The 26830-nt window shown below is 37.5% G+C and overlaps 2 protein-coding genes across 3 annotated transcripts in view; one reads left to right on the forward strand and one right to left on the reverse strand.

Annotated features, from left to right (window-relative positions):
- LOC134819539 (SH3 domain-containing YSC84-like protein 1) overlaps window positions 1-16276 on the forward strand; it is a 35928-nt gene extending 19652 nt beyond the window's left edge. Inside the window, exons 3-14 of one of the 2 annotated variants that reach the window (XM_063829529.1) lie at window positions 521-614; window positions 4195-4329; window positions 4553-4617; window positions 5044-5156; window positions 5936-6064; window positions 8077-8158; window positions 8502-8598; window positions 8850-8981; window positions 9411-9422; window positions 15247-15363; window positions 15525-15697; window positions 15805-16276. In XM_063829529.1, the coding sequence (XP_063685599.1) occupies window positions 524-614; window positions 4195-4329; window positions 4553-4617; window positions 5044-5156; window positions 5936-6064; window positions 8077-8158; window positions 8502-8598; window positions 8850-8981; window positions 9411-9422; window positions 15247-15363; window positions 15525-15697; window positions 15805-15921 (1263 nt within the window). In that variant the 5' untranslated portion in view covers window positions 521-523 and the 3' untranslated portion in view covers window positions 15922-16276. The remainder of the gene's footprint in view (window positions 1-520; window positions 615-4194; window positions 4330-4552; window positions 4618-5043; window positions 5157-5935; window positions 6065-8076; window positions 8159-8501; window positions 8599-8849; window positions 8982-9410; window positions 9423-15246; window positions 15364-15524; window positions 15698-15804) is intronic. The other variant, XM_063829530.1, reaches the window with a different exon arrangement.
- LOC134819541 (neuromedin-U receptor 2-like) lies at window positions 16153-22279 on the reverse strand. Its single transcript, XM_063829531.1, has 8 exons — window positions 22059-22279; window positions 21864-21928; window positions 21424-21591; window positions 21021-21140; window positions 19934-20087; window positions 19503-19653; window positions 17336-17460; window positions 16153-17012 (listed from the first exon to the last, which is right to left on the reverse strand). Exons 1-8 carry the CDS (start codon window positions 22251-22253, stop codon window positions 16788-16790), a joined length of 1203 nt encoding a protein of 400 aa, XP_063685601.1. The 5' UTR covers window positions 22254-22279; the 3' UTR covers window positions 16153-16787.
- Window positions 22280-26830: the final 4551 nt, after the last annotated feature.

The following is a 26830-nucleotide window of genomic DNA, read 5'->3' on the forward strand; positions in this document are numbered from 1 at the left end:
AATATTACTGGACCAGCTCGTATTAACTCCCCCCCCCCCCCCAGCTCTTGTAAACGTCCCCCTCCCCCCCCCCCCCCCCAGCTTGTATTAAAGTCCGCCCCAGCTCTTGTTAAGGTCCTTCCCTAGCTCGTTTTAACGTCCCCCCCCCCCAGCTCGTATTAAAGTCCGCCCCAGCTCGTATTAAAGTCCGTCCCCCCCAGCTCGTATTAACGTTCCCCCCAGCTCGTGTAAACGTCTCCCCCCCCCCCAGCTCGTATTAAAGTCCGCCCCAGCTCGTATTAAAGTCCGTCCCCCCCCCCGGCTCGCATTAACGTGCCCCCCAGCTCGTGTTAACGTCCCCCCCCCCCAGCTCGTATTAAAGTCCACCCCAGCTCGTATTAAAGTCCGCCCCCCCCCCCCCCCCCCAGCTCGTATTAAGGTCCTCCCCCAGCTCGTGTTAACGTCTCCCCCCCCCCCCCTCTGGTGGCTCATTAATCTATTCACTCGCATGGTATCATGTTTAAGACCCCTATTTTAACAGGAAATGCATTTCCTCGGGGTGCCCCAGTCCATGAAGGAGGAGATCCACAAATCTGCTTATCTACTGAAAGAATACACTGCTGATTCAAGCAAAGGTTTGTCAACGCAACACAGCAATACAATTTTATTTAATGTTATGTATATAATTATATTTGATATATAAATATATACATATGTATTTAATCAGTAGTCAATACTCAATAACTACACAGGGTTATTGTAATGAAAATGAAATGATGGCGTCTGGACTTGAGACCATAATATATAATTATATTTAATGTAATAATATAGAACATATAACATAGTATGATATGTATATATTATGTGTATATTGTCAAAGTATCAATTGTACTTAATTATTAATATCAAAGTAACGGCACAAGAGTCATGGATCGGGAAAAATTTAAGACAGTCTCAAAAAGTGTCTACATTATTTGAGTGCAATGAAAATCTTGTTTTTGTACATTATCATTACAATATTATGATAAAGATACATTTAAAAGGATTCAAAATGAAGCGATTGCTAGTTTTTGTATCGATTGTTCATTTAGTCCCTTATTTGAAAGATAACATTAACACTAATAATTAATGTAATGGTCGTTATTCTAAGAACGTAACTCCAGGTGCTAATAATTCAATTCTCCCGTATTAAGAAAGATTACTAGGGATATTATTGAAGACATGCTAACCTGCTTGCTGACTTTATCGGGCACAAAATAGATAGCAACCTCATAAACCACTTGAAGAAACATCGCGATAAAATAAGTTCAGAAAACCAAATCTGCCAATTCTCGAAGATTTTATAATTGATACATAGGAATACGAACCTTATTGTCTTTTTTGATAATATCAGAATTCGACTTATTTTATATGATCTGAGATAATCAATAATTATAACATTTTAACAGTAACACAATAAATGTCATTCATACACATAATATGTGTTAATTTGTCCACAGTATTAAATATGCTAGTATTATTCACGAAACTGAAAATAGTGAAAATATGTCACAATACTGTCTTGACATCATTGAATATTTTGAATCATGCAACTAAAATAGCATAATTATTGGCACGGATACCAAATATTGTGCATTCAAAATGTTCTGTACAAGAGTAAAATACAAGAAAATTACGTGCAATTTTCAAGTATTTGAACTAAACTACTAAACATGAACTATAAAAGAAACTAAATAAATATTGATAACTGATACTCTGATATTACGTAATCAAGCTGAATTGTACATCTTGCTAATAGCTAATATACTAATTCTCTTTTAAAATCGAACTTGTTATCTTTTAGTAACAACGTAATCAGATATGTCATACTTAACACAGAGCTGTTTAAACACCCAGTTAGTTACATCTGGTAACCACCACTCCCACCCCCACCGTCCTGCTACTTGAACAATGTTATCAGGAGCTGTGTTACCTGAGCATATACTATACCTGTACATGTCACTACTAGACACGACATCGTGTAGATGTAGTCCTGTACCCTCATAGTCTTTACTGTTAGTAGATAGTTCTTCTATACCACTATCCTCGTCTAGTTTACTGTATCTTAATATAAAACCACATTTACCAGCTTCTGTACAGTGTACACTGCACTCCACTGTGCTGGGATGTCGGAATGTAAAGAGAGACTTGAATACAGTACCTACTGGTAAACTCGTATCTCCTGTCATGGCATGTTTCACAGTACTGACTAATCTTTGTCCTGTTATTGGTGACACGTTGATTTCCTTATTACATTTAATGAGTATGTTCTCATGGTGGGTTGAGAGATTATCATTGTTCGTTATCTCATTCAAAATTGCGATAAGTTCAACCTTTTGTAATTTTGGAGAATAGTTTAAAGCATTAATTACTATTCCCAAAAATCCTTTCGAAACTTTCTGCATTTTTTTCTCCTTACAACATTCCTCTAGTGTTGTCAGGAATACTCGTGTCTCCTCTGTACTGGGTGTTTTGTAGTAGTAAACCCAAAGCAGCAGTTCAACAACTACAAACACAGACGTCACCTTGTTACCCAGAACTGTGTCTGTGATATCTGTTATCTTTTTACAACTGATCACTAAGTCTTTATATTTCTTCCCATCAATCACCTCAGTAGTTCTCAGCCTTCTTTCTTCACTACGGGAACTGACTAATGAAATTGTTTCTGTTGAGAGACGGAACATTAACTTCAAATCATCTACCGATATGTCTGGTAGGGCTAGCATTTTTTCACAGATTTCAAGATAAAGTTCCTTGTTTTGTTCAAAACTCAGGGCTAGATTCATCTGCTGGAAGAGATACTTCAAATTCTCGTCCAGTTTCACCTTTCCTTCCAAGTTCACCAGAATAGTACGGAGGAACGGCTCAGTATTGCTCCCTCCGAGAACTATCATATTGTCTATTTGAACGGTGTCCTGTTCATCTAAACCCGTCATATATTCCAACACAAAAGACGAGTTGTCTTGATGCGTTAATTCTGACAATAAAACGTTCATCAAAGTTTTATTATCCCATTTCCTGAGAGTGTAAATACATTCTTCAAACACAAACTGTTTCTCTTCATCCGTCCTTGCACATTCCACCTTCTTCTTTAACCACTGCTTGCACTCCTCCTTCATCCAATTTATTACAAATACTTCCGCAAGTTTATTGAGTTCCATGAAGTTTCCGTTATGTACATTGCCCAGCTCCCTATCATCCAACAGAGTGATAAACAACGTTACATTTTCCGCCAAGAAATCATCAAATTCAAGTTCCACTTGATGCATCTCCTCTATTAGATAGCGAAACGTTTCGCTATCAGCAACAAGTAACTGCTTCGAAACATTTAGGGGATCTTCATCCTTCAGCATTAGGAGAATTGTTTCTTCCATAACTAGAAGTGGGAGTAATATACGTTTCAATAATTTGTATAATGTATATTACGTCTTGATAGTACAAAAGTAGGGAGCGACTATTTGGTTATATTAAGAAAATCGGACAATATAATTAGGCAGCAATTATCAAAAACTGGCACAGATCGCACCTCACGTTCGGCGACCGAAAATGAAAAAGTAAGTTAAATTTAAGATCCAATGCTACAACAAAGCACAGAGAAAGGAACAACACAGAATGATGATCTCACACAGTCGAGAGTAGCAGAGTCACGCGATGTTTGTAATATAACACTCAAAGAGCCCAGCATTATGTGATCATGTGCTACACTCACAATTAGATTTCAGATTAGGGGTCGTTCACATATTACGTAATCAGCCGAGGGGGGGTTCTAAATGCTTACGGTTGATTACGGGGGGGGGGGGGGGGGGGGGGGTTTGGTCGTTGATTACGTAATCAAAATTTTCTTTTTACCCTCTAAAATAATAACAATTTGACAATATTTTAATTCAAACTCCACTCAATTTTACTTTGGTAGTGATAAAATTTAGAAATTGATCGAATATCCGGCTGTAATATTTAGTAGTTTAGAAGGTGCTTGGCCGGATATCATAACAATGACGGGGGGGTTGGGGGGAGAGGGTTGTGTTGGGTCTTGAATAACTTGATTACGGTTGATTACGGAGGGGAGGAGGGTAAAAATTGCTAAAATATTGATTACGTTAAATGTACCATCATTATGGTAAATGTACCATCGTGATAAATTTACCATCATGATAAACTGACGAATCCTCTTTTCAGGACCTGATAAATCGATCCCGGCGGCCATATTTGCCAAAGCTAAAGGAGTAGCCATGATAAGCTACTGTGGGTTGGGCTGCTTTATCTCTGCTCGTGGTGGATCAGGGATAGTGGTTGCTAAGACACCCTCTGGTGGTAAGTTTGGTGAGCAACTTATTTAGCTGATCTGATGCTGAATCACAGATTTCAAAATCATACTTTGATTGGAAGCATCGTTTTAACTTTGATCTTCAGGATATCACAAGTTTGCCATCCTAATATTTGTCCAAGTACCTTATAATTTGTATGTTCCTCATAATTCTGGTTATTTAAATTTCAACTAACTGAAATGAATATATTAACATTGTTGATATTCCAGGTTGGTCCGCCCCCTCCGCAGTGGGTATTGTAGGAATTAGTGGTGGGTTCGACTTCGGCATTGAGGTGAGAGTGGGGAGGGGAACCTCATTTGTTGAAACGTGTCAGTAATTTTGAACGAAATTAGTTTCGTGAATGTCCCGAACTGGGATATAGGCGATTTTGTTCATTTTTGGCAACAAATAATCCAAAGTTAAATAGATATTGAACTGTTATGTGTAGTTTAGGCTTACCTTCATAATATAAAGATAAAACTCTGTCTCATCCAAAAATGGGGAGTATATCCCCTGTAATCCCCAGGGTCAAATCTCCAAAATATATTTTATTAAACGTTATTAATGATATACCCAAATATGTCTCTTCTCTTATTTCTTGTCTTATCTCCTGTAACTGTCTTATCTCCTGTCTTATCTACTCCATTGTAGTATTTTACCAAAAATCGATTCCCAATCAGTTGCAGTAACCATCCAAATGTTAAATCCTCCTCCTCAGATGACAGCGATTATAATGATGCTCATGACATCTAACGCCGTCAAAGCGTTCATGAAAGGAAAAAATGTCATGCTTGGTGGAAACATTTCAGTTGCAGTGGGGCCTCTAGGCAGGTAAATTGTATTATGTGCCTCTAGGCAGGTAAATTATATTATGTGCCTCTAGGCAGGTTAATTATATTATGTGTAATTTTCTATCGGAAACCCTTTGTTGAATGTGTTTCTAGTACGATATAGCTACATGATATTTATGGCATCAAAATATGTGATTTGCTGTGACACATGTCTCACTCTTACCTTATTATTCAAGTTGAAAACAATACTGTGTATAATTGTATCAAATTTTCAGTGACACATAAAGTAAAATTAGATGTACAATATGTGGACTTGTATACGATTAAAAATGAACAGTTGTAATTAACATTTTCAGTTCCGGTCAGAATCGGCCACTCCCTCCCAGCAAATTTCAAACTTGAAATCCTGTTTATAACGGTTATTACGGTTATTACGGTTATTACGGTTATTACGGTTATTACGGTTATTACGGTTATTACGGTTATTGCGGTTATTACGGTTATTACGGTTATTACGGCTCAAATCAGACAATCTTGTTCCCGGTCCCTGCCCACCGAAAATTTCCATTACGGTCGTTGCTGAGTTTACGAAAGTCAAACAACGTTTCCATTGACTTTAGACTTTACATAGTAGGTGGTGGAGACCCCTGCCCTTTTTTGGACATGTGCCAAGTTTCCACAAATATCGGCCGTATTAGTAACTACCATACGATAATCATGATCAATCAGCATGATAACCATAATAATTCAGAGATAATTCATAATTAATTCAGTGAATTAATCACGTGACAATTCATAATTAACACATAATTAACACAGGGATTTAGAAGTAGACATGACGGTGAGGGCTCCAGCGGCGATGTACACCTACGCTAAGGCTAAAGGTCTGTACCTGGGTATCAACCTGGGTGGAACCCTCGTGTTGGAGAGACGGAAAGCGAACGAGAAGTAGGTTTAGTCTGTAACAATACCTAGTAACCATGGTAACACATACCTAGTAACCATGGTAACACATAACTAACTACGCTAAGGCTAAAGGTCTGTACCTAGGTATCAACCTGGGTGGAACCCTCGTGTTGGAGAGACGGAAAGCGAACGAGAAGTAGGTTTAGTCTGTAACAATACCTAGTAACCATGGTAACACATACCTAGTAACCATGGTAACACATAACTAACTACGCTAAGGCTAAAGGTCTGTACCTAGGTATCAACCTGGGTGGAACCCTCGTGTTGGAGAGACGGAAAGCGAACGAGAAGTAGGTTTAGTCTGTAACAATACCTAGTAACCATGGTAACACATACCTAGTAACCATGGTAACACATAACTAACTACGCTAAGGCTAAAGGTCTGTACCTAGGTATCAACCTGGGTGGAACCCTCGTGTTACCATGACAACCCTCGTGTTGGAGAGACGGAAAGCGAACGAGAAGTAGGTTTAGTCTGTAAATCAGAGGCGGGATCTCATAGTTCCCAGCTTCTGTAACTGTTAATCACCATTTGTTTGGTGTTACGATTGGTGTAAAACATCGTTTATGCCTTAATCAAGTTAATGTGCCAAACTTCAGTGAAATTTTATGCAAATTTGCCCGTTTAAAAGTTGGTTGGTGAATGTAGTTGGTTTGAGGTGGTCCTGCACTGTTGTTGTTGTGTGCTTGGTGATATCGAGCTGTCTTTTACTTGTTGTGTTGTGTTGCCGCTGTAAACTTGGCTGCTGTGTTGGGTGTTTGGTGCTGTTCAAGTAACTGCACACATTGTATGATGGGTAATGAAGACTCCACCATGTGGTCTGGATATGATCTAGCTAAGTTCGCTTGTGCTGCTGTTGATTTTGGTCATTTGGTCAAGGAAATGAAGAACACAATAAATTGTGATCATGATAGTGATGTTACGATGGAGATGTTTGAAGAGCCAAACAAGGAAGTATTGGTGAAGCATCTGTTTGACGTTTTTCAGTGTATTAAAAATTACAGTGATGTTTTCCCAACAGCGAGAATTGAGATTGAAAACATGAAAAGTGAACTCATCAAATCTCAAAAATCGGTTATTCAGCTGCAAGGGGAACTTTTGAGCTTGAAGGATAAAGAGCCAACTCAGATGACAGTAAAAGTGGCACAAGTAAACCCCGTGAAGGCTGAAAGTAAGTTCAACAATAGCGCTGTGTCTAAACGGAGGCGCAAACTTTCACGATCACAGTCAGTCATGACAATTCCGACAGAGAACTTTAGAAAGATGGTTACCTTTGCTGAAGAAGATCGCAGTCAAAATATCGTCATTTTTGGTCTGCAGGAAGATGCGGAAGAGAAACTGAAAGAGAAAATAGGTTATATGTTTGACCACATGGAAGAAAAACTACGCTTTGTAGCTGCTCGAGTTGGTGACAAATCAACTGATAAAGGTAGGCCTGTAAAAGTGGTGCTAGGAAGCACTGGATCCACTAACCGAATACTGGTCAAAGCCAGGGATCTCAGACTGACGGAGCAGTATAAAACCGTGTTTATTTCACCTGATAGGTCGCCCGAGGAGCGTGCTGAACACAATGCAATGGTTCTCAACTTGAAGAAGAAGGTCAAGGAGGACCCCAATGAACGTTATTTTATGAGAATTAATAACGGCGAATTATTGTTTTACAGTAAATGTTGAGAAAGTTTTAACGATTTTTAAGACCTCTGAAATCGTGTGATGAAAAGCGTGAATTTGGAGTTTCAACTTCATACCATTTTCTCACTAGACCAGCCGCTTTGTAAATTTCTATGTCCATATTTAATATTTATTGTTGATGAAATGCTATGTTTCATTTCATTTCGAGTAAAAAAACGTGCCAATATCATAGCAACGACAGAAATAAATTTTGTCTTGAATTAATAAGATAAAAAAGAGATCACAGCTAAGAACTACAATATCTCAAATTAAAGTTTGACTTTCAAAGTTTTCACAGAGTATACTCAGTACTGATCCCCAGGTCTTATGGTGCCGGTGTTAGAGCTGAAGACATCTTATCAGGGAGAGTTGATCCTCCTCCCGAGTGTTATGTACTACATGATGTGAGTTTTCTACACATTTTAACATACTTTATGTGAACCATTAGTAGGTTTATAGCCAACTGAACCCCGCGCTGCTCATCACTAAGTTTACCTATTCAATATTTCTAAGAAATGTTGTGCGGGTATCATCTGTTAAGGAATCATTAACCCTAATAGGCCATTTTATGTGGCTGGACCTTGCTCACACGGCACAAATAGTTATTTTTCATGATACTTAGTCAATTAGTCAACTTCGTTTATGCCCGCCATGAATGATGGACTGGCATCTTTTTCAACCGTAGTTTCTACAGGTATATACTCAACTGATCCTTTCGAGGTTTGAAATCTGTTTCTTTTTCTTTAGGTATTGAGAGAATTGACACGGAACTCTAAAAGAAAAGCCTTCCAACAAGCGGTCGATGTGGGTAGTAAAGCTGCGGAGAAGAAATACGGAATTAAAGGTGACCTTATTAATTATTAGATAAGCAATTAGCGCTCACTTACTTCACGAATTATTGCCGTCATTTTCCTCTTATTTCGGACTGTCATCATCATTAAACATGTAAACAACTCAATTCCTTTTGCTCTGGTGCTCAAGAAATATAATATACGTCTTCCATATAAGCTTAACATTCATGAACCTGTGCTCTGATATTAATAAAATCCAGTTTGACTAACAGATCTTACCCTCTAACTTCCCCTTTACCATAAGGTCTAAACAAGCACGCAAATAAGAACGCAGAGAAAGGACTAGCTGCTGAAGACAAATACCACAACAAGACAAGCTCCTCATCTTCTAGAGACCAGAAAACTAACTCCTCCTCACATTCCATCAGCTTCATAGGTATTTGGACAATGAACACGTTTATTGAAGTTTGAGGATATTGGTAAATATTAGTGGCCCTATTAAATGGCACGATGAGGTAAAACTTGTCACACTATAAAATTATTTAAACCCTCCATGTGCATGGTTAGGATAATCGTATCACCCTCTAGGTAAACATAACGATATCCTTATCAGATGATAAGATATCGCTTAAATTCGGCCGGCAGTGAAATGTAAACATTGTCACACTATAAATTATTCCTCATTGCTTTTTAAAGGAAAATAATGATAACCAAATACCGATGATGTATAGTAGCTGTTTATATTGCTGATTTTCATGCTGTCTGATAACTTTATCGTGATGCTCAAGTTTCTGATCATTTAACAATTAACTGCTATGCTTTATTATGTTCTTCCGTTTACTTTAGATAACGCCAATGGTTTTAGACGGAAGAAGGCGTAAGTGCAGTGCATGTAAGGTGTATGTTTGTATGTTGTTAATATATGTGCATGTTTGTTGTTGTTAATATATGTGCATTGTGCATGTTTCTATGTTGTTAATATATGTGCATGTTTCTATGTTGTTAATATATGTGCATGTTTGTTGTTCTAATGATACTCATAGGCAATGTATTTTCGCCTAAAACCACAACATTTGAATAAAAAATGTCGAACCCAGCACCTTCCCCCAAGGTTTATATACATTCTTCTTCTGTTACAATTTAAGTTGGATATTTAATATTTATAGCTCTATTACACGCAGAACAGCAATACTGTATTCTTTTATTGCACACTGCACACTGCACATTGCAGACTGCACACTGCACACTGCAAATTGCACATTGCACATTGCACAATGCACATTACACATTAATATTAATCTTTAGCTATACATTTATTGTTACGCATGAGGGGCGAGGGCCAATCTCCGGTCATCCCTGGACCCTGACTGCTACTCATCGATACTTACAAACTTCAAACGAGATTGTACCGCTGACTGGCCCTTGGACGTGATCGACGTAGTTCCTCCCGTACCTTCATCTAGCTTATCTAGATTTATTCCTCGCATCGTCTAGTTACCCAGAGAGCAGTAACTAGACTGTATACTAGAGAGTACTACAGAATTATACAAATCCGAGTAAAGTTATTTCCAATCTAGAGGAAAAGTGATGAGCTAACCGCTAGGAGACAACTCTCAAGACTGTTCCAATCAAGCTGAGTAAATCAGTACTGCTAATGTGGACTCATGGGACCCTGCCAACGTTTAAATTATACTATTTGTCTTATACAATATACACGACATATTTTTGAATTGTTATGGACACGTTCATTTGAGTTTGAGGATATTGGTAAATAAAAATAATAGCGTTTTTGACGATAGTGGCTTAATTTTGACATCTATCAACCTAGCACGTTCAGAAGTTCTGAACATTAGCCACATAACCCATACTCCCATATGCACTGCTCAGAAAGAAAATCTATTGTTGTTAGGCACTAAAATGTATCAAATGTCACATTTTGTGTGACTTAATTAACTGCAGTTGTCTAATTACCATTCCTTGGCCTAAAACATAGTAGATTAGGTCAATCTAACAATTATGATACAACATTGGTTAAAGGGCACGGATTGAACGGTTACAAGGCAATATTTAGGTAACTTTGTCACACTCAGAATACCATACCTCTATTCTACTGTGATGTGTCCTCAAAACCCTTTTTACTCATTATTTGATGGTTGATCTACCAAGTATGGAGTACCAATCATAGCCCTTAAATATGTTGCTTTGAAAAGTTAGCTAATACAGGCACTTGGTTATTGGGAAATGAGGTTAATTCTGTCACAATATATGTGGAATTTTTAACATTTTGGGCGAATTATTTATATCTGATTTTGGTTTGAAAGGCGGGAAAACTTTACATGATGACAATGTAGTTGATGCAAGTTAAGATCAATTGATGTTTACATTGTCACAAAAAATTATACGAAATCGCAAATAGGTTAAAAACAATGATTATATAATGAAATAGTCTCCTTTAATAACTCTTATAATAACTGATGTGACAAAGTAAACATGTCTTGCCCCTATTTTGAAAATCTATATATTCTATAACTTTATTAGAATTCAACATTCTTTCAGAAACGATTGGTAGAATATTGTCCAGAACATCAGAGCTCAAGTTTAACAATTTTAGGTTAAATTTGTCAAAGTCACTAAAAATGTGACAAAATTAACTTTTCCTGCCCAAAAATTTCAAGATAGTGTGTAAAAATTAGCATAGGCTGCTTTATTACCTAAATAAATCAATCCAAACTACAAAAGAATATATGTTAATGCGATGACGATTACCTAACTCTAATAATAACTGATGTGACAAAGTAAACATGTCTTGCCCCTATTTTGAAGATCTATTTATCTATAACTGTATTAGAATTCAACATTCTTTCAGAAACGATTGGTAGAATATTGTCCAGAACATCAGAGTTTAAGTTTAACAATTTCAGGTTAAATTTGTCTAAGTCACTAAAAATGTGACAAAATTAACTTTTCCTGCCCCAACAATATCAAGATAGTGTGTTAAAATTAGCATAGGAATTAGGATGCTTTATTGCCTATATTAATCGATCCATACTACGAAAAAGATCGGTTAATCTGATGACGATTACCTAACTCTTATAATAACTGATGTGACAAAGTAAACATGTCTTGCCCCTATTTTGAAGAACTATACCTCTATTAGAATACTATGTAACTTTATCATCAAACAAATTTCGATAAACTAGTTATTTTGCCAGCAAGGAGCTGACAGAGTTATAATAATTTTTTTGTGACGAAATTACCCTATTTTTGACCATGTTGCGGTAGTTTAATTGTGACACTGTTAACATATTACCACCCGATAATGATTTATGTGACTGGTGCATGGTACTAGCAGTGTTGTTTGATCCATAGTACGTAATACAAAGGGTTTAAGCTGGTATATCATTATTTGTTCAATTTCACACATGTTCAGATATCATCAAGATTATGTGACAAAGTAAACTTGTTTGTGCCTTCTGTGTTTTAATTCCTTGCGACTATATGATATAATAACAATTCCTAGCACTTCCAGGCCATTAAATAAACCTACACTACTCAGCATTTCTTATCAGGGTTCCCTAAACATTCTTCACATATTTTCTTAAATGTGTGACACAGTAAACCTGAGTGCACCATCTAACGAAAAAAGTCGTCAAATATGTACAGGGTGGGCCAAAAGTCAGTACCCATACGTTGGCCTTTATAGCTCAGTCACTGAGTGCCCAATTTAAATACTTCTTTCTGGTATGACTTAGTACCACCACTGGTTCGAGGAATTTGTCAACTCGAAAAATATTCGCGTTCATTTTTTTCAAATGGAGGTTCATTTTCAAATTTATTTGATAGTTTGGATAGTCAGATCAAGCTAAATGTTATTGAATTGTGTTTGGCCATTCGAATTACGTTTGTCCTGAAAGAATTAGAACTGTAGCTTCTCAGATGACCGAGATATGAAGCATAACGAGTTTATTCATTACGTGTGATCAGGTGATTGGTTTACCTAATCACGTGATAAGGTGCCCCCGTTAACTACCCCGTTAAACAATATGGGAATTGGTAAGGGTGCCCAATTAAGGTGTCGTGTCACGGTGTCACATAATCACCCAGTCAATATTGTTAACGAGATACAGAAAATGCTTGATAACTTCGTCATTTCTAATTCGTTTTGCCTCATGTTTTCAGATCATATGCAACATTTGATAATCTACCGTCTCTGAAAAAATTAGGCGTTCAGCATGTTCAGAGAAAACAATATAGGTGTTTTAATATTGAATGGGCGTGGTCTAAAATATTCGAATTTTCAAATTTTGACGACGGAATCCTCGAACCAGTAAGTACAGTATGCCATCTGCAAAGCAACAGCTGTCAAATATAAAAGACGGCGGAGCTATTAAGGCCAACGTATGGGTACTGACTTTTGGCCCACCCGGTAGGTAATGGTCATATGTACCCATCCAATCAACTGGACACTCAAAATTTTGGTCAAAAACGGCAGCAAGGGGTCCATATTTACTCTGTCACATGTTTATAGTGTGACAATGTAACCATGTATTGGTTTTGTATATTAGAGCTTTAGCCACAGGTAGGTTGGTCTGCACGGAGCCCCACAGTTTCAATTCCTTGTTTAACTAGCCGTACAGCAAGGATATCCACTGTGCTCACCAGGTTAGGCACATAACCAACACTACCCTGCTAAAGTTAGCTATATACTATGGTTTTCTCGAAAGTATTTCCTTGTATTTGACTTTCGTCAAGAAAGTACTCTTACTTTCGGTTAAGATGTTATATAAGCTAGCCTTTATGTGGTCCGCAGGGCGGAGGAACCGCCACACACATTTCCGTGCCGGCCGTATTTAAGCGATATCTTATCACCTGATTAAGATATCGTTATGTGACAAAGTTAGCCTAGAGGATGAGACGATTATCCTAACCATCAAGGGTTTGTGTAATTTCATAGTGTGACAAAGTCAACTACACTGTACCTTTTAATAGGGTCACTTATATTTACCAATATCCTCAAACTCAAATGAACGTGTCCTTATATATTATATATCGTTTCTACATGTTGCTAACAGCACACAGCACATGCACTGTTTTTAATCATTTTGAAGGATGCCAACTATTTATAAAGATGTTGTCTAAGCGCTCTGTACCTCTCTGTTCCGTTCTGTACCGCTCTGTACCTCGGGTGTCGGCTTATTTTATATATGAGGTAAAACATCGAATAACATTTAAAACGTAATTTCCGTCGTGACAACTATTTTATCTTTATCGCTAGTTGGAATTAGCCTACTATTTTACACACCGCTGAGGTCAACCAACATTTCAGCAGCGATCAAATAACACATTTTACTCATTTTACTAATAACACATTTTTCTACATTTCAATATATTTTACTGAATATTCTCTAGTAGAGAAGAACTACCACTAGGTACGTGTTATTTGTCCTTTTACCTTATAAATGTCCAGTGGAACAGCGCTGGTACATTACACCGCTGTAATTAGGGTTACTGGCCCAGGACTGTAATCAGCTAATGAGTTAATTATGAACATTACCCGGTGTAGAAACACAAGTACCGTGGAACTGCCGTATTTACATGTTTTATTCAGATTGTATTACTACTGTCATATATATACGGATGGGATTACCACATCACCATATATGGAATAATTGGCTTTTTGTGTGTTCCATCACAGCACGCTAGGTTTGTATGTTGTGTTCTACAGCTGCGGTGTGTTTAAACTTTGTTCTAGTACGTGCTCACTGCTCCTGTACTCTGAGAGTCTCATTTTATCGTTCCTGAAAGTTTTAGTTTTGTTTTGTCGGTTTTTTATTCCTTAATACAAGACTTTTTTCGGCATCTGTCTAGACTGCATTATGGCGATTAAATTACTTGGCGAATTTTCAATTTTGGCATAATATGTAAGATCATGAATAGATATTCGGCAGAATTTGCGGTTACGTTTACTGCGTGCAATGTATACTTGGTACGTTTATTGTATGTGTTGTTAATTACATATTACTTATTACATTCGTTAAGAATATCACATATCCTGGCCGGCCGTTCTTGCAAGCGGCTAGTTGTATATTGAATTGTACAGTTTTAACAGTTGCATCTTTAACCTACTACTTTGCCTGATTTATATAATAACCGATACATTGAATACAATTCCTGAGTTTTATATAATAATAATCTGACAAGTTGTTAATAGCAAATTAACAGTACACATTCTATACACACACTGTTATCACCGGTTATTATATACCCCGCTTATTGATGCCTAATTACATAGCCTCCAACTTGGTATAATACAGCGACAAGATGCCCTTGGGTAAGTGTTCCCACCCTTGTAGGTGGTCGTTAAACTGTATTCTGTCATATGTTACTACTTGTTAAGTGTCTCCCTAGTGTACGTTACCTGTTACTTTGTGATGCATGTGTGTGTGTGTACTGAGCATGTATATTCAGCAGATACAAGACATGCTTACTCTTGGTATGTTATCATGATATCTCTCCTGATGATAATAAGATAATTTCTCTCATTTCATTCTCACTTGTTATGCTAACAGTTTAGGAACTGATTGCAGCTATAAGCTCTTTTAGGAAGGTTGTTAGAAACAATCGGAAAAGTCCAAAAAAACTAAGTTCTTCTTTTAAGAAAGACTTTTTTCATTTAAATCTCTAAGATGTCACGTCTTCAGGTAAGTCCAAATTCCTCTCGAAGAGTAAGCCAAAGAGTAAGCCCTCAGTGAAGACTCACGGTAGTAAAGGTCCGCCTAGAGCGGCTCCCTCCCGCCCTACCACATCTAATAAGAAAGGTTAGTTATAACGTGTGATAGATTTAAACTTACACCGATTGAAAATGTTAAATAGTAACTGTAGCACACTTCAGTAACTAACGTAACTAGTAACTAACGTAACTGTAACCATAGCAACAATAGACATTAGTCACGTGACGCGTAATGCACCGTCTCCCCAGGTCCAGCCCCCCAACCTAAGAGGACCCCGGCTCCCCCTCCTCCTGTACAAAGGTCCTACAACGCTCAGACCGTTACAGACTCGGGTGCCTCACCCCAGCAACAGCCCCCCAGAATATGGGGCGAGGCTATCTTTCCCTTCAGTGGGGAGATGACTTGTGATATTTCCTTTCAGGTGAGATAAGGTGTTCGTTATATTTATAAAATGTAGAAATTACAAACCGGTCTCGTTTCTCTCAAAACTCCAGTTGCCACTTTTTAACTTCCCGTTTCTCTGCTCAGAAGAGTGATCGAATTGAGATTCTGACAAGGACACCGCTAGAGTTTGACTGGTGGGAAGGGCGGCTTCACGGGAAAGTGGGAATATTTCCCGCTAACTACGTTAGGGTTGTATCTTGAAGTTTGGACTGTTTTGAAAACTGACGTGGAGTTATGTAATTTGTTATTTTGCTAATTAAGTTCTTGTTTATTTCTGTTTTTAGGCGACCATTATTGAATATGATGTATTTTATGTCCTCTTGAATAACTCTAAGATATCAAAGATTTATATCTTGTTTAAACATAATATGTTCTAAATAATTTCCATTAATTAATTAGTATCGACTTCAAAATAATAAATTCGGATTTTTTGACTATCCATTTTTCAAAGTTTGGAATACTTAAATGTATGCAACGAATGATGATTATATATTAATGATTTCAGACAATATTTATAAAACAAACCTTGTTAATACCAATCATTTATCAATAATTTTATCAAAAAGTTGAGTATCATTAATTTTAATTAACATTCTGAAATGAAAGCTGAATTAACATATTATGGCAAAATCAACAAAGAAACCACAAAAATCATTTCACGCTATATTTAAGTTTAGTAACGTATAGTTATAATCGCAATTCTATTGGTCCATAGAATATAGAAGCAGTCCCTCCTCATCGACATTATTTTGAAGTACGGTTGAAATACGGTTGAAACCGACTACTTTTGTCTACATTTCTAAAGGATCAGAAGCGTGTCATGGCTGTAACATCAAAGTTTTAATTTGTAACTTTAAATGTTAATTTAGTAAAGCAAATAAACTCAATATCTTCCACCGGCTTTAAGAAAGAATCACATCAAACTTCACCTGTTTTAGAGGCGAAGTTACGCACTTTAATACTAATAGTCATATCAATGAATTTGTGATGGATATGAACTGCACTGCAAGTCTGTTGTAAAATCCGTCCGGTCCTTGATTCTTCTTCTTTGGCACTTTTCCAGAGTGTTATACAAAAGTGTCCCCGACATATAACACATCCTTACATTCATTTTCCAAGACAAGCCCATTATCTAGTGCATTTATCGGCTTTAAATTCTGCAGTGTTTTCGGAGGAAGTTTCGGTTCTATGTCACGTGATTTATTAGAAATCCTGGGAGCTGCTCTTGATTGGTAGGATGTAGTTGAAGATCCTGACTTGTGCCTTTTGTACCGCTTTATGTACGACTCTTTCTGTAACATGAAGATTTGACTTTTTGATGTCAGTTTTTTATCTATAGCACTTGAATTATTGTAATACTAACAAATTGATCGTTTAGATTCGATAAAAACTGTATTTATTTAAACAGTTCAGTGATAATCTGGTGGATTCGTGTAGTGTTTTTGAGTCTCATGATTTGATAGTTCTTTTATTCACATTTCTGATTGTTTCTGAATAGACTCAGTGAAGACAGATTCTAATGGAAATAAGAATTTATTTATTTATCTGTCTTCACTGAGTCTATTCAGAAACAATCAGAAATTTGAATAAAAGTTCAGTAATAAGAAACTCTCACCCTTTTAGACTTTGATCTTATGACCCGGTCCCAGAAGACATGGTGAAATGTTTTACTCCTTGTTGAGAATATAATCGGGTTCACTATCGGTGAAACGTAGAAGAATATGTAGCTGACTATCATAACTGAAATAATAGCAGACTGAGCAGACCTCTCGGGTAGATCCTCTCTCAAACATCACCTTAATAACACCAGAATGTGTGTGTGTGTGTGTGTGTGTCTGTCTGTCTGTCTGTCCGTGTGTAATTTCCGGTCGGTTATACAAAAAAAACGGTAAGAGTTACGGGACTGATTTTTTCGGTATAGTGTCGACAAAACTCTGATGAAGCCCATAGGAAATTTTTTTAAAAATCGGCCAATGGTAAGTGGTTTAATTGATGGTTTTGTACCACAAATGTTACATAAAATTGCGTGCCCAGAAACCCTGACCGGATGGGGCTTAACTTTGAAAGTAAATGAGTTAGAGACTTCCGGTTTTTTGTAACATGTTCCCCTTTTAAAAGTAACGTTACCTCTCCAGGAGGAAAATTCAAGACAACGTAATTGCTGAGTTATCTCAAAATCTCAAGAAAAGTCCCATTTCGGGCCACTCAAAAGTTTGCAACTTTAACTTTGCGGATTCCTGTACTCTGGTTGGCTGAATTGTGTCACGTGGTAGCTACTTGAACATTGGAATACGCCACGCGTGCAAATCATGCTTGTTGTTGCGCGCGAGGTCGAGCCGTCTGTTTAAATTAAACCAACTAGCTAGTACCACCACCAACCGGTAACTTTTCCTGGGTAAGAAGTAACCAATTTATAGGGCTAATAAATGCCGAACACAAGGATATTTCGTATTCGGATCATATGCCTGCAGGCTGTCTGTCGCAAGACCTTGGTCGCTCTTAACTGAGCGATAAGTGACGTTCGGTTAAGTGAGACCGTGAGCACCACTTCTTGCCAAATTTGCTTTTGAATTACGGCCCCAATCATGAAGTAAAACAGTACAAGTTGTGTTTTAACTTTTTAACAGCAAAATACAGCGGATTCTAGCCCTTGAAAGTTGTAGGTTTGGAAGATCAATACGGCTGCTTTAATTCTTAAAAGTCTTAAGTTAGAACGGCCAAAACACCCTAATCGGCGTCAGTCAACTGCACCCAGAAACCCTGACCGGATGGGGCTTAACTTTGAAAGTAAATGAGTTAGAGACTTCCGGTTTTTTGTAACATGTTCCCCTTTTAAAAGTAACGTTACCTCTCCAGGAGGAAAATTCAAGACAACGTAATTGCTGAGTTATCTCAAAATCTCAAGAAAAGTCCCATTTCGGGCCACTCAAAAGTTTGCAACTTTAACTTTGCGGATTCCTGTACTCTGGTTGGCTGAATTGTGTCACGTGGTAGCTACTTGAACATTGGAATACGCCACGCGTGCAAATCATGCTTGTTGTTGCGCGCGAGGTCGAGCCGTCTGTTTAAATTAAACCAACTCTAGTACCACCACCAACCGGTAACTTTTCCTGGGTGAGCAGAACGGCAAGAGTTACGGGGCTTGCTCTCTCTCTCTCATTACTGTGTAATATGTTATAGCTGCATTTAAGTAGCGTCATAATTGGATTAGCCTGGAAGATTCGCTGTAATGTTATACCTTAAGCTTATTAGGGGAGGGGGGACTGTTAGTGTTTGGGGTCTGTTTGGACTGCAGAGAGAGAGAGAGAGAGAGAGTTCATACGACAATGTTATGCGTGTTTTCAAATATAATATGCGGGTGTGGTGCGGAGTTAACAAGGGTTAATTTCTATAACGATTTAAATAAAAATAGAAAGCGGTTCAAGACGGGAGTGATGAGGTGTAATACTCGGTGTTCAGACCTTATGATCATGGAGTGTGGTGCCTCATGGCTAATAATGACTTAATTATCCACAAGAAATAACTGATTATGAGATTATTGTTTAAGAAACTATTGGGTCACCTAATGCGGGTTTTGACTCAGCGGGTAATTACTCCTACCCTTTTTAACTGCGGCAGTGAAATCCCGGCCGTAGGCCGGGTTACACTAGTTTTGATATAAAGGAGAAACTTCATAGTGATAGAACTAAAAATTAGTTTAAATGTGGCTCAAATTGTACTCTAGTATATAATTATGTTACTAGTATATAATTATAATATGCTAAGTGGTGCAAATTATAAACCATTGATATGATGAACTCTGTACTGCATGTAGTTTGAGATGAAGTACAGTATCCAAGGTACACAGCTCGATACCACTATACAAAACGTTAAACACAAGGGTTTTGTCTGGACCGCCACCAGCTCCTCTTTTTGATGCCGTGATTTTATCACCTGAAGTGGAACCACTTTAGTATGTTATAGGTCGAACCTGCAAATTGATGGAATTTGTTAGGGAATAAATGGGAATCGATTAAAATAAGAGATCTGCGGCTGGCTGGAGTTAATGATCAAAAGTTAGTGGCACAGTTTGGAGGTTCTTATTACACATAATGACCCTTAATTTTAGTGGTATTACTTTAGTAGTATATCCTCTATTTAATGACAATTGACATATTATGTAACCATGGCATTGGCTGACAATCAGCTAAACACTATCTACATGACTACATACCTTAGCTAGTATAAACAAGTAGCAAACCACAGTGACCACCAGCGGGAAAATGAAAAAGATTGAGTCTTCAAATATTTTAAATCTCCACTCCGAGTCTATGTCTTGGGAATCTGACTGTACCCTGTACATGCACCTACCGTCAGCTGGCACCCACCTGTACAAACATATTTAGTACCTAAATTACATATTTGTTTGTCAGATATCCATATCCAAACGAAGAGATTCGGTTAAGAATAAGCCAGGTAATAAGATCGTGTGGATTGGACGAATGTAGGTTACATGCTCAGACATAAATAAATCTGTAGCTCTTAGTCTTAGGTTAATTCAATCTGGGCTAAAATCAAAATTCTTGTTCAACAATTATCACAAGTTTATTACTAACACTGCTACGTTAACTATACTTTGTAGTTGGATTGCCCATTGCTTCGCCATGTCAGTAGTGTAACCAGTATGAAGGAGTATGGCATGTAAAGCAAAAGAGAAAGAGAAAGTATATTTCTTACACGACTGTAGTATAACCAATATGAAGGAGTATGACATGTAAAGCAAAAGAGAAAGAGAAAGTGTATTTCTTACACGACTGTAGTATAACCAATATGAAGGAGTATGGCAAGTAAAGCAAAAGAGAAAGAGAAAGTGTATTTCTTACACGACTGTAGTATAACCAATATGAAGGAGTATTGCATGTAAAGCAAAAGAGAAAGAGAATGTATATTTCTTACACGACAGTAGTATAACCAATATGAAGGAGTATGGCATGTAAAGCAAAAGAGAAAGAGAAAGTATATTTCTTACACGACAGTAGTGTAACCAATATGAAGGAGTATGACATGTAAAGCAAAAGAGAAAGAGAATGTATATTTCTTACACGACAGTAGTATAACCAATATGAAGGAGTATGGCATGTAAAGCAAAAGAGAAAGAGAAAGTATATTTCTTACACGACAGTAGTATAACCAATATGAAGGAGTATGGCAAGTAAAGCAAAAGAGAAAGAGAAAGTGTATTTCTTACAGGACAGTAGTGTAACCAATATGAAGGAGTATGGCATGTAAAGCAAAAGAGAAAGAGAAAGTTTATTTCTTACACGACAGTAGTGTAACCAATATGAAGGAGTATTGCATGTAAAGCAAGATATGAGATGATAGATCCCCAAGTGATGTAAGTTATCCTTCGTGCACGTGTCTTCGTTATCATCACTTTGTACCTGCAAGTTACAATGGGTTCATGTCTTATCAGTAAACATTACGAGGTGATGTTAGTATGGTTAGTTGGTGGTTAATTAGACGATTTTGATACTAAGAGTATCACTTATCAGAGTAGGGAATTCAAAAACTCAATTTGCAAAATAAGCTAATAGATAATAATAATAATAATTTACGAAATAAGCTAATAACACAATTCATTAGATCAGTATCACATGAATAGTTATAACTATTCATGTAATTATATAAATATACTCATTAATTGCAAATTAAAATAAAACTTACCAGAATGGAAAGCTGATAGCAATGAACCTATCGAGTGAGAGAATAGCGATAGCACAAGCGTTCTGATAAGCAAATGCCCATGCTATGTAAGGTGACCAGAAGCAGAATGTAGAGACGGAGTCAGACGCAGTTGTTTCATCAGGACAGGCTGATCCGCCGTAGAAGAGGCTGAGGTTGTTATTGTTATTAAATTCCCCATTATTTAGACACCATTAGATCTGATTATTAATTTCCATAGGATTAATCTAAAGTAGGTAACGTATTTGTGCACCTGTACAGTTGCAGCTGCTTCATATTTATGATTGCATTCTTATTTCCTAATCTACGCTAAATATTCAACAAACGGAGAGAAACATAATATGAAATTAACCATGCTGGCAGTGGAAGTGCCACTTCTAATCTGTACTAATTACTAACTTCTTAAACTTCTAGGCACTTACCTAGGGTGCACCATTCCTGGACCTCTGAACGTGACTCCAACAATTGCACTGCACAAGTCGGATACCTGAATTAAACTAGTAGTTGATGGCAACGTCAATATATTCGGCTACATCTTTAGAGAAATACTATTAGTATTGAGTATCGTCGCTTAATTGAAATTCTGGTGATTAAGAATACTTGATCCAAATACAAACCACAACATTGATGATAGCCAAGTACTGAGGAGTAAGAAGTCTCCTTGCTTTCCAGTACACGATCAGAATACCCAGGTTGAGGAATAGGGCTACACATGACAGCACTGTTATAGCTACACCAGAGTTGAACAGCACTCTGGTCAGAGTCTGGCAGTACTGGTCGGAGGGCTTCTCTTGAACTGCCAACATATGCATTGTTGGACCTTGCTATAGGACCTTCTGTAAGTTAGAAATTAAGACATATGCATTGTTGGGCCTTGCTATAGGACCTTCTGTAAGTTAGAATTTAAGACATATGCATTGTTGGACCTTGCTATAGGACCTTCTGTAAGTTAGAAATTAAGACATATGCATTGTTGGAACTTGCTATAGTACCTTCTGTAAGTTAGAAATTAAGACATATGCATTGTTGGACCTTGCTATAGGACCTTCGGCTTCTGTAAGTTAGAAATTAAGACCTGAGGCTTTTCCATTATATTAGTTTGGAATGATACACTTTTTTCACAATTATCAAAGCTTCTACCAACTTTTTGAAAGTTCAATTTGCGAGTGAAAATTGCTTCTTCAGATAATATCGAGTGACCGTAGTCGTATCAAAAGTTATTTAAGGCCATGGACACAAGTAGAAAGTTGTTACCATGGACACAAGTAGAAAGTTGTTACCATGGTACAAGAAGAAAGCTGTTACCATATTCTATAACTATAAGTATAAATTGTAAAAACAAGACAGGTATTGAGAAATAAGCCGATCATCTGCTCAATAATCAATATGTATATCTGGTCAGACGTACGTGACGATTATTTATTTTATCAGCTGGATGGTATGATTTCTTTTAAAATTTGTTAATCGCTAAATCACGCCACTATAAATATCAGAATCATCCATTTTGAGTCTTGACTTTGAGTAACTGAAATCGAGGCCGAAACCTTATCCAGCATCTGCCATTTAGTTGAATCAGCTCTAATCTACAAATGATTATCATTTCATGTGGCTGTCCCTGTAGTGAAATAAGATAATGTTTAAGAAAAGATTACTGATCAGTAGCTTCTATCAATAGGAATATACAAATTAATATGCCTGTCATACTTATAATCCTGGGACAAAGCTTTCAGTAAAATATTAATATCGAATCTGACGAAACAGATATATATATTATTATTAACTCTGAGAAATAAGGGCAAGGGGGTGCAGCTGTTCATCCTTCTAGACGTTGCTTAGCCTGACACACGCGTAGCGCGTGTCTCGCTACTGAAAAATAGTTGAGGTCGCAACGTGAAACAAGTACAACCGGCCGTCCACATGAATCTATGAATAATGTGATATCAAATGAATATATGAACAAGCTTGATTTCATTTTCATTGCTGAAGGTTTCGTCCGGCCCAGGCCTGATATAATAATCAGTCAATTGACTGTTAATACTATTATAATAATGTAGTTTGACGGATGATGCGGTTTGAATTTCTCCGAAAAGTTTGAAATGTTCGAAATATTCGACATTAAAAAGAGTTTCTGGGGTCTGATAGATTTTAAGTTTAACAACTAAATGACATGATGTGGTCGCCACCAAACTTTTAACCACCGGTGACCGGTACATAATGAAGAATTAATCTGCTGCTTGACGGTGACCTCAATGACAAAATGTTTTATATAATTGATAATATATCAGTGAGGAGCAGCGAGTAGGTAAAATTTGTTTAATTTTTAAATAGATAGCAATAGCATTAAGCATTTGAATATGTTGATACTTTTGCTTTTCGATAAAAAGCAAAAGTCCTAGATTTAAATATCGGTACGTATGCAGAAGTATAATCCAAGTCGCATTAAGATCAAACTCAAAGACATGATAATAACCAAAACACATGTATATACAGAAGAATTAAATATTAAAGCACCTGCCATTTTCTGCTAAATTGTGATTTGAGATAAAAGAAGATAAACTGCTCGAGTCACAAATGAAATTGAATGATAATGCAGCTAAAAACCCGCGTCAAAGCCGCAAGAGTAAGCTCAGAGTAACAAATGATTACATAACTATTAACTGGCATGTGATAAGAGTAACAAGGACGTCGAGTGTCGACCAGATGCTCCATGAATTGGAAATTACATTTAGAGGACTAGAAGTAAAGGGTGGAGTAAAGGGTGGAGAAGTAAAGGGTGGAGTACCTTGAAATTTACGAAATTAGACGACAACTTGAGAAGATAATCTAAATCATAACAAATTATATTTATACCAAAACATTAAGAATGTTATATTTAATGTTGAATGTTATGCACAGCTTTCTTGAATATTAGGCATAGGCAGACCGTCAAGTGTCGACGGTCGACGCAGAGTTGACCAGATGCTCCATATGAATTGGAAATTATATATTAGAGGACTAGATCAGAAGGGTGGAGTTATACCGCGACAACTTGAGAAGATAATCATAACAAATTATATTTATACCAAAACATTAAGAATGTGATATTTAATGTTGAATGTTATGCACAGCTTTCTTGAATATTAGGCATAGGCAGACCGTCAAGTGTCGACGGTCGACCAGATGCTCCATATGAATTGGAAATTATATATCAGAGGACTAGAAGGGTGGAGTTATACCGCGACAACTTGAGAAGATAATCATAACAAAATTCAGGGGTGTAGGAAGCGGGGGGGCAGGGGGGGCCATCGCCCCCCCCCCATGAAATCTGGGCAAGGGGCCAAAAAGGGCCAACTTTTTAATTTAGGCTTCTAAAAATTTTTGGGAAAAATTTTTTTCCCCGAAAATTTTTCTAAGTCAAAAATTTTCAAAGTTTTCTTGAAAATCACTTTTGTTCATGTTTCATGCTACCCTGATCATTATGAGCCAAAAATATTTTTTCGGTTTTCGAAGTTCGATACACGATTTTGGACTCGAGGGTTCCCCTTTGTAATGCGATCTCGGAAGGCAGGCCTCCCCTTCGCAATACGAGCTCGGAAGCGGGAGCTCTGCTTTCAGAGGTACGTATCGAGAATGACTCGGACCGAAAATTTTCTAAGTCAAAATTTTTCAAAGTTTTTCTGGAAACTACTTTTGTTCATGTTTCATGCTACCTTGATCATTCTGAGCCGAAAAATATTTTTTCGGTTTTCGAAGTCCGCACCTACCCTTCGATATACGATTTTGGACTCGAGGGTTCCCCTTTGTGATGCGATCTCGGAAGGCAGGCCTCCCCTTCGCAATACGAGCTCGTAAGCGGGAGCTCTGCTTTCAGAGGTACGTATCGAGAATGACTCGTACCGAACATTTTCTAAGTCAAAATTTTTCAAAGTTTTTCTGGAAATTACTTTTGTTTATGTTTCATGCTACCCTGATCATTCTGAGCCGAAAATATATTTTTCGGTTTTTTGAAGTCCGTACCTTCATTCGGAAGGTTTTGGATCTAATACTAATTATAGAAAACGTGATATTTGGCCCACAGATTTGAAGGAAAATATGCGAATTTGGTCCTCAGATTTAAAGGAAAATGCGCAATTTGACACGGAGAACTGAAAAAATCGCGATTCGTCGTAAGGCCAGGATCTGAAAAATCGCGACTTGTCGCGGCAAGCGTGAAAACTCGCGATACCGCACATGCTGCAATTTCCTTTTGTCCTTACCCTCGAAATTCAGGCTTTGGCGCGAAGCGCCAAAAAATATTTAGGATTTGGCCCCCCCCATGAAGAAAATCATTCCTACACCCCTGTAACAAATTATACCAAAACATCAAGAATGCGATATTTATTCACATAGCCATGTGCCTACGCGTACTACGGCGGTCGCGCGCTACTGCAAGCGAGAGGGCTCTGGTTTAGTTAGAGCAACGATATTTAATGTTGGATGTTGCACAGCTTTCTTCATTCTTGATCCAATGATTATTATCGACCTCCGCGGGACGAATATTTGGCAAAGGCTAGTACATAGTACGGGTGTGGCTATGTCTTTAAATATTTGACCATCAGGATAATTATTATTATTAGTTATTATTAATATAATTATTAGCTCACTGGCAATTCTTATTAAACCTAGGCAGCTGACTTCTGAGTTTTGACTGCTGCATAAAGTTTAGGTTATTTATATCGGCATATGTCATCGTATTAGTAATAATACGCAAGACTGACACGGGGGTCGGGGCAACTCGTTGTACTTGTATGTTGTAAAAATAGCTCGAACGCAAAACTGCACCTTTAATTTATATAATTATAATGATTAATTGGAAATCCCAAATCCCAAAGGGAAAGCAAAACGAAAACAGGTGATAAATATTTTAATTAAATTCTATAATCTGGGAGAACGTCTGTAGCAATGATAAAAAAGCCATGTCGGCCCTCATATCGGGGGGTCTGTAAACGCGATGCCGTGTAACCACGACGACACACGCAAGATGCCGTGTAACCACGACGACACACGCAAGATCACGTTACTGATAGTACTATCAGTATCGGAAGTGTTCGGGGCGATAAAACAGTTCGTCCTCTAGTTTATACCTCTCACTCCCACAGTCTCAACTAAAATCTTCTTTTTAGCAGCATGTAGTGGTGGGAAATCATTCCAACTACCGGCCAGTATAACACTAGACGCTAGACGCATACTATATTGAGTGGTTGGGGAAGGCGTATTTTTTCCTGCACAATGATGTAATGCTGAGAGTGGTTTTCAGTTTCCGTGAGTTTTATTTAGAAATAGAGGTATTGTGTCATCGAATATCGTAATTAAAACATTCGGCAATTGGTAAACTAAAGTTATTCAAACAATTGTAAAGTGCTTATATCAT

This window comes from Bolinopsis microptera, chromosome 8, assembly GCF_026151205.1.
Source record: "Bolinopsis microptera isolate Bmic1 chromosome 8, MBARI_Bmic_1.0, whole genome shotgun sequence".
Lineage (NCBI taxonomy): Eukaryota > Metazoa > Ctenophora > Tentaculata > Lobata > Bolinopsidae > Bolinopsis > Bolinopsis microptera.

Coding starts and splice junctions, on each gene's coding strand:
- LOC134819541 (XM_063829531.1), bottom strand. CDS start 22,253: ATGCATATGTTGGCAGTTCAAGAGAAGCCCTCCGACCAGTACTGCCAG. Junction 21,929..22,058: donor TGGCTATCATCAATGTTGTG/GTTTGTATTTGG, acceptor AGTTTAATTCAG/GTATCCGACTTGTGCAGTGC. Junction 19,654..19,933: donor ACTTGTTTATACTAGCTAAG/GTATGTAGTCAT, acceptor GTTCCACTTCAG/GTGATAAAATCACGGCATCA.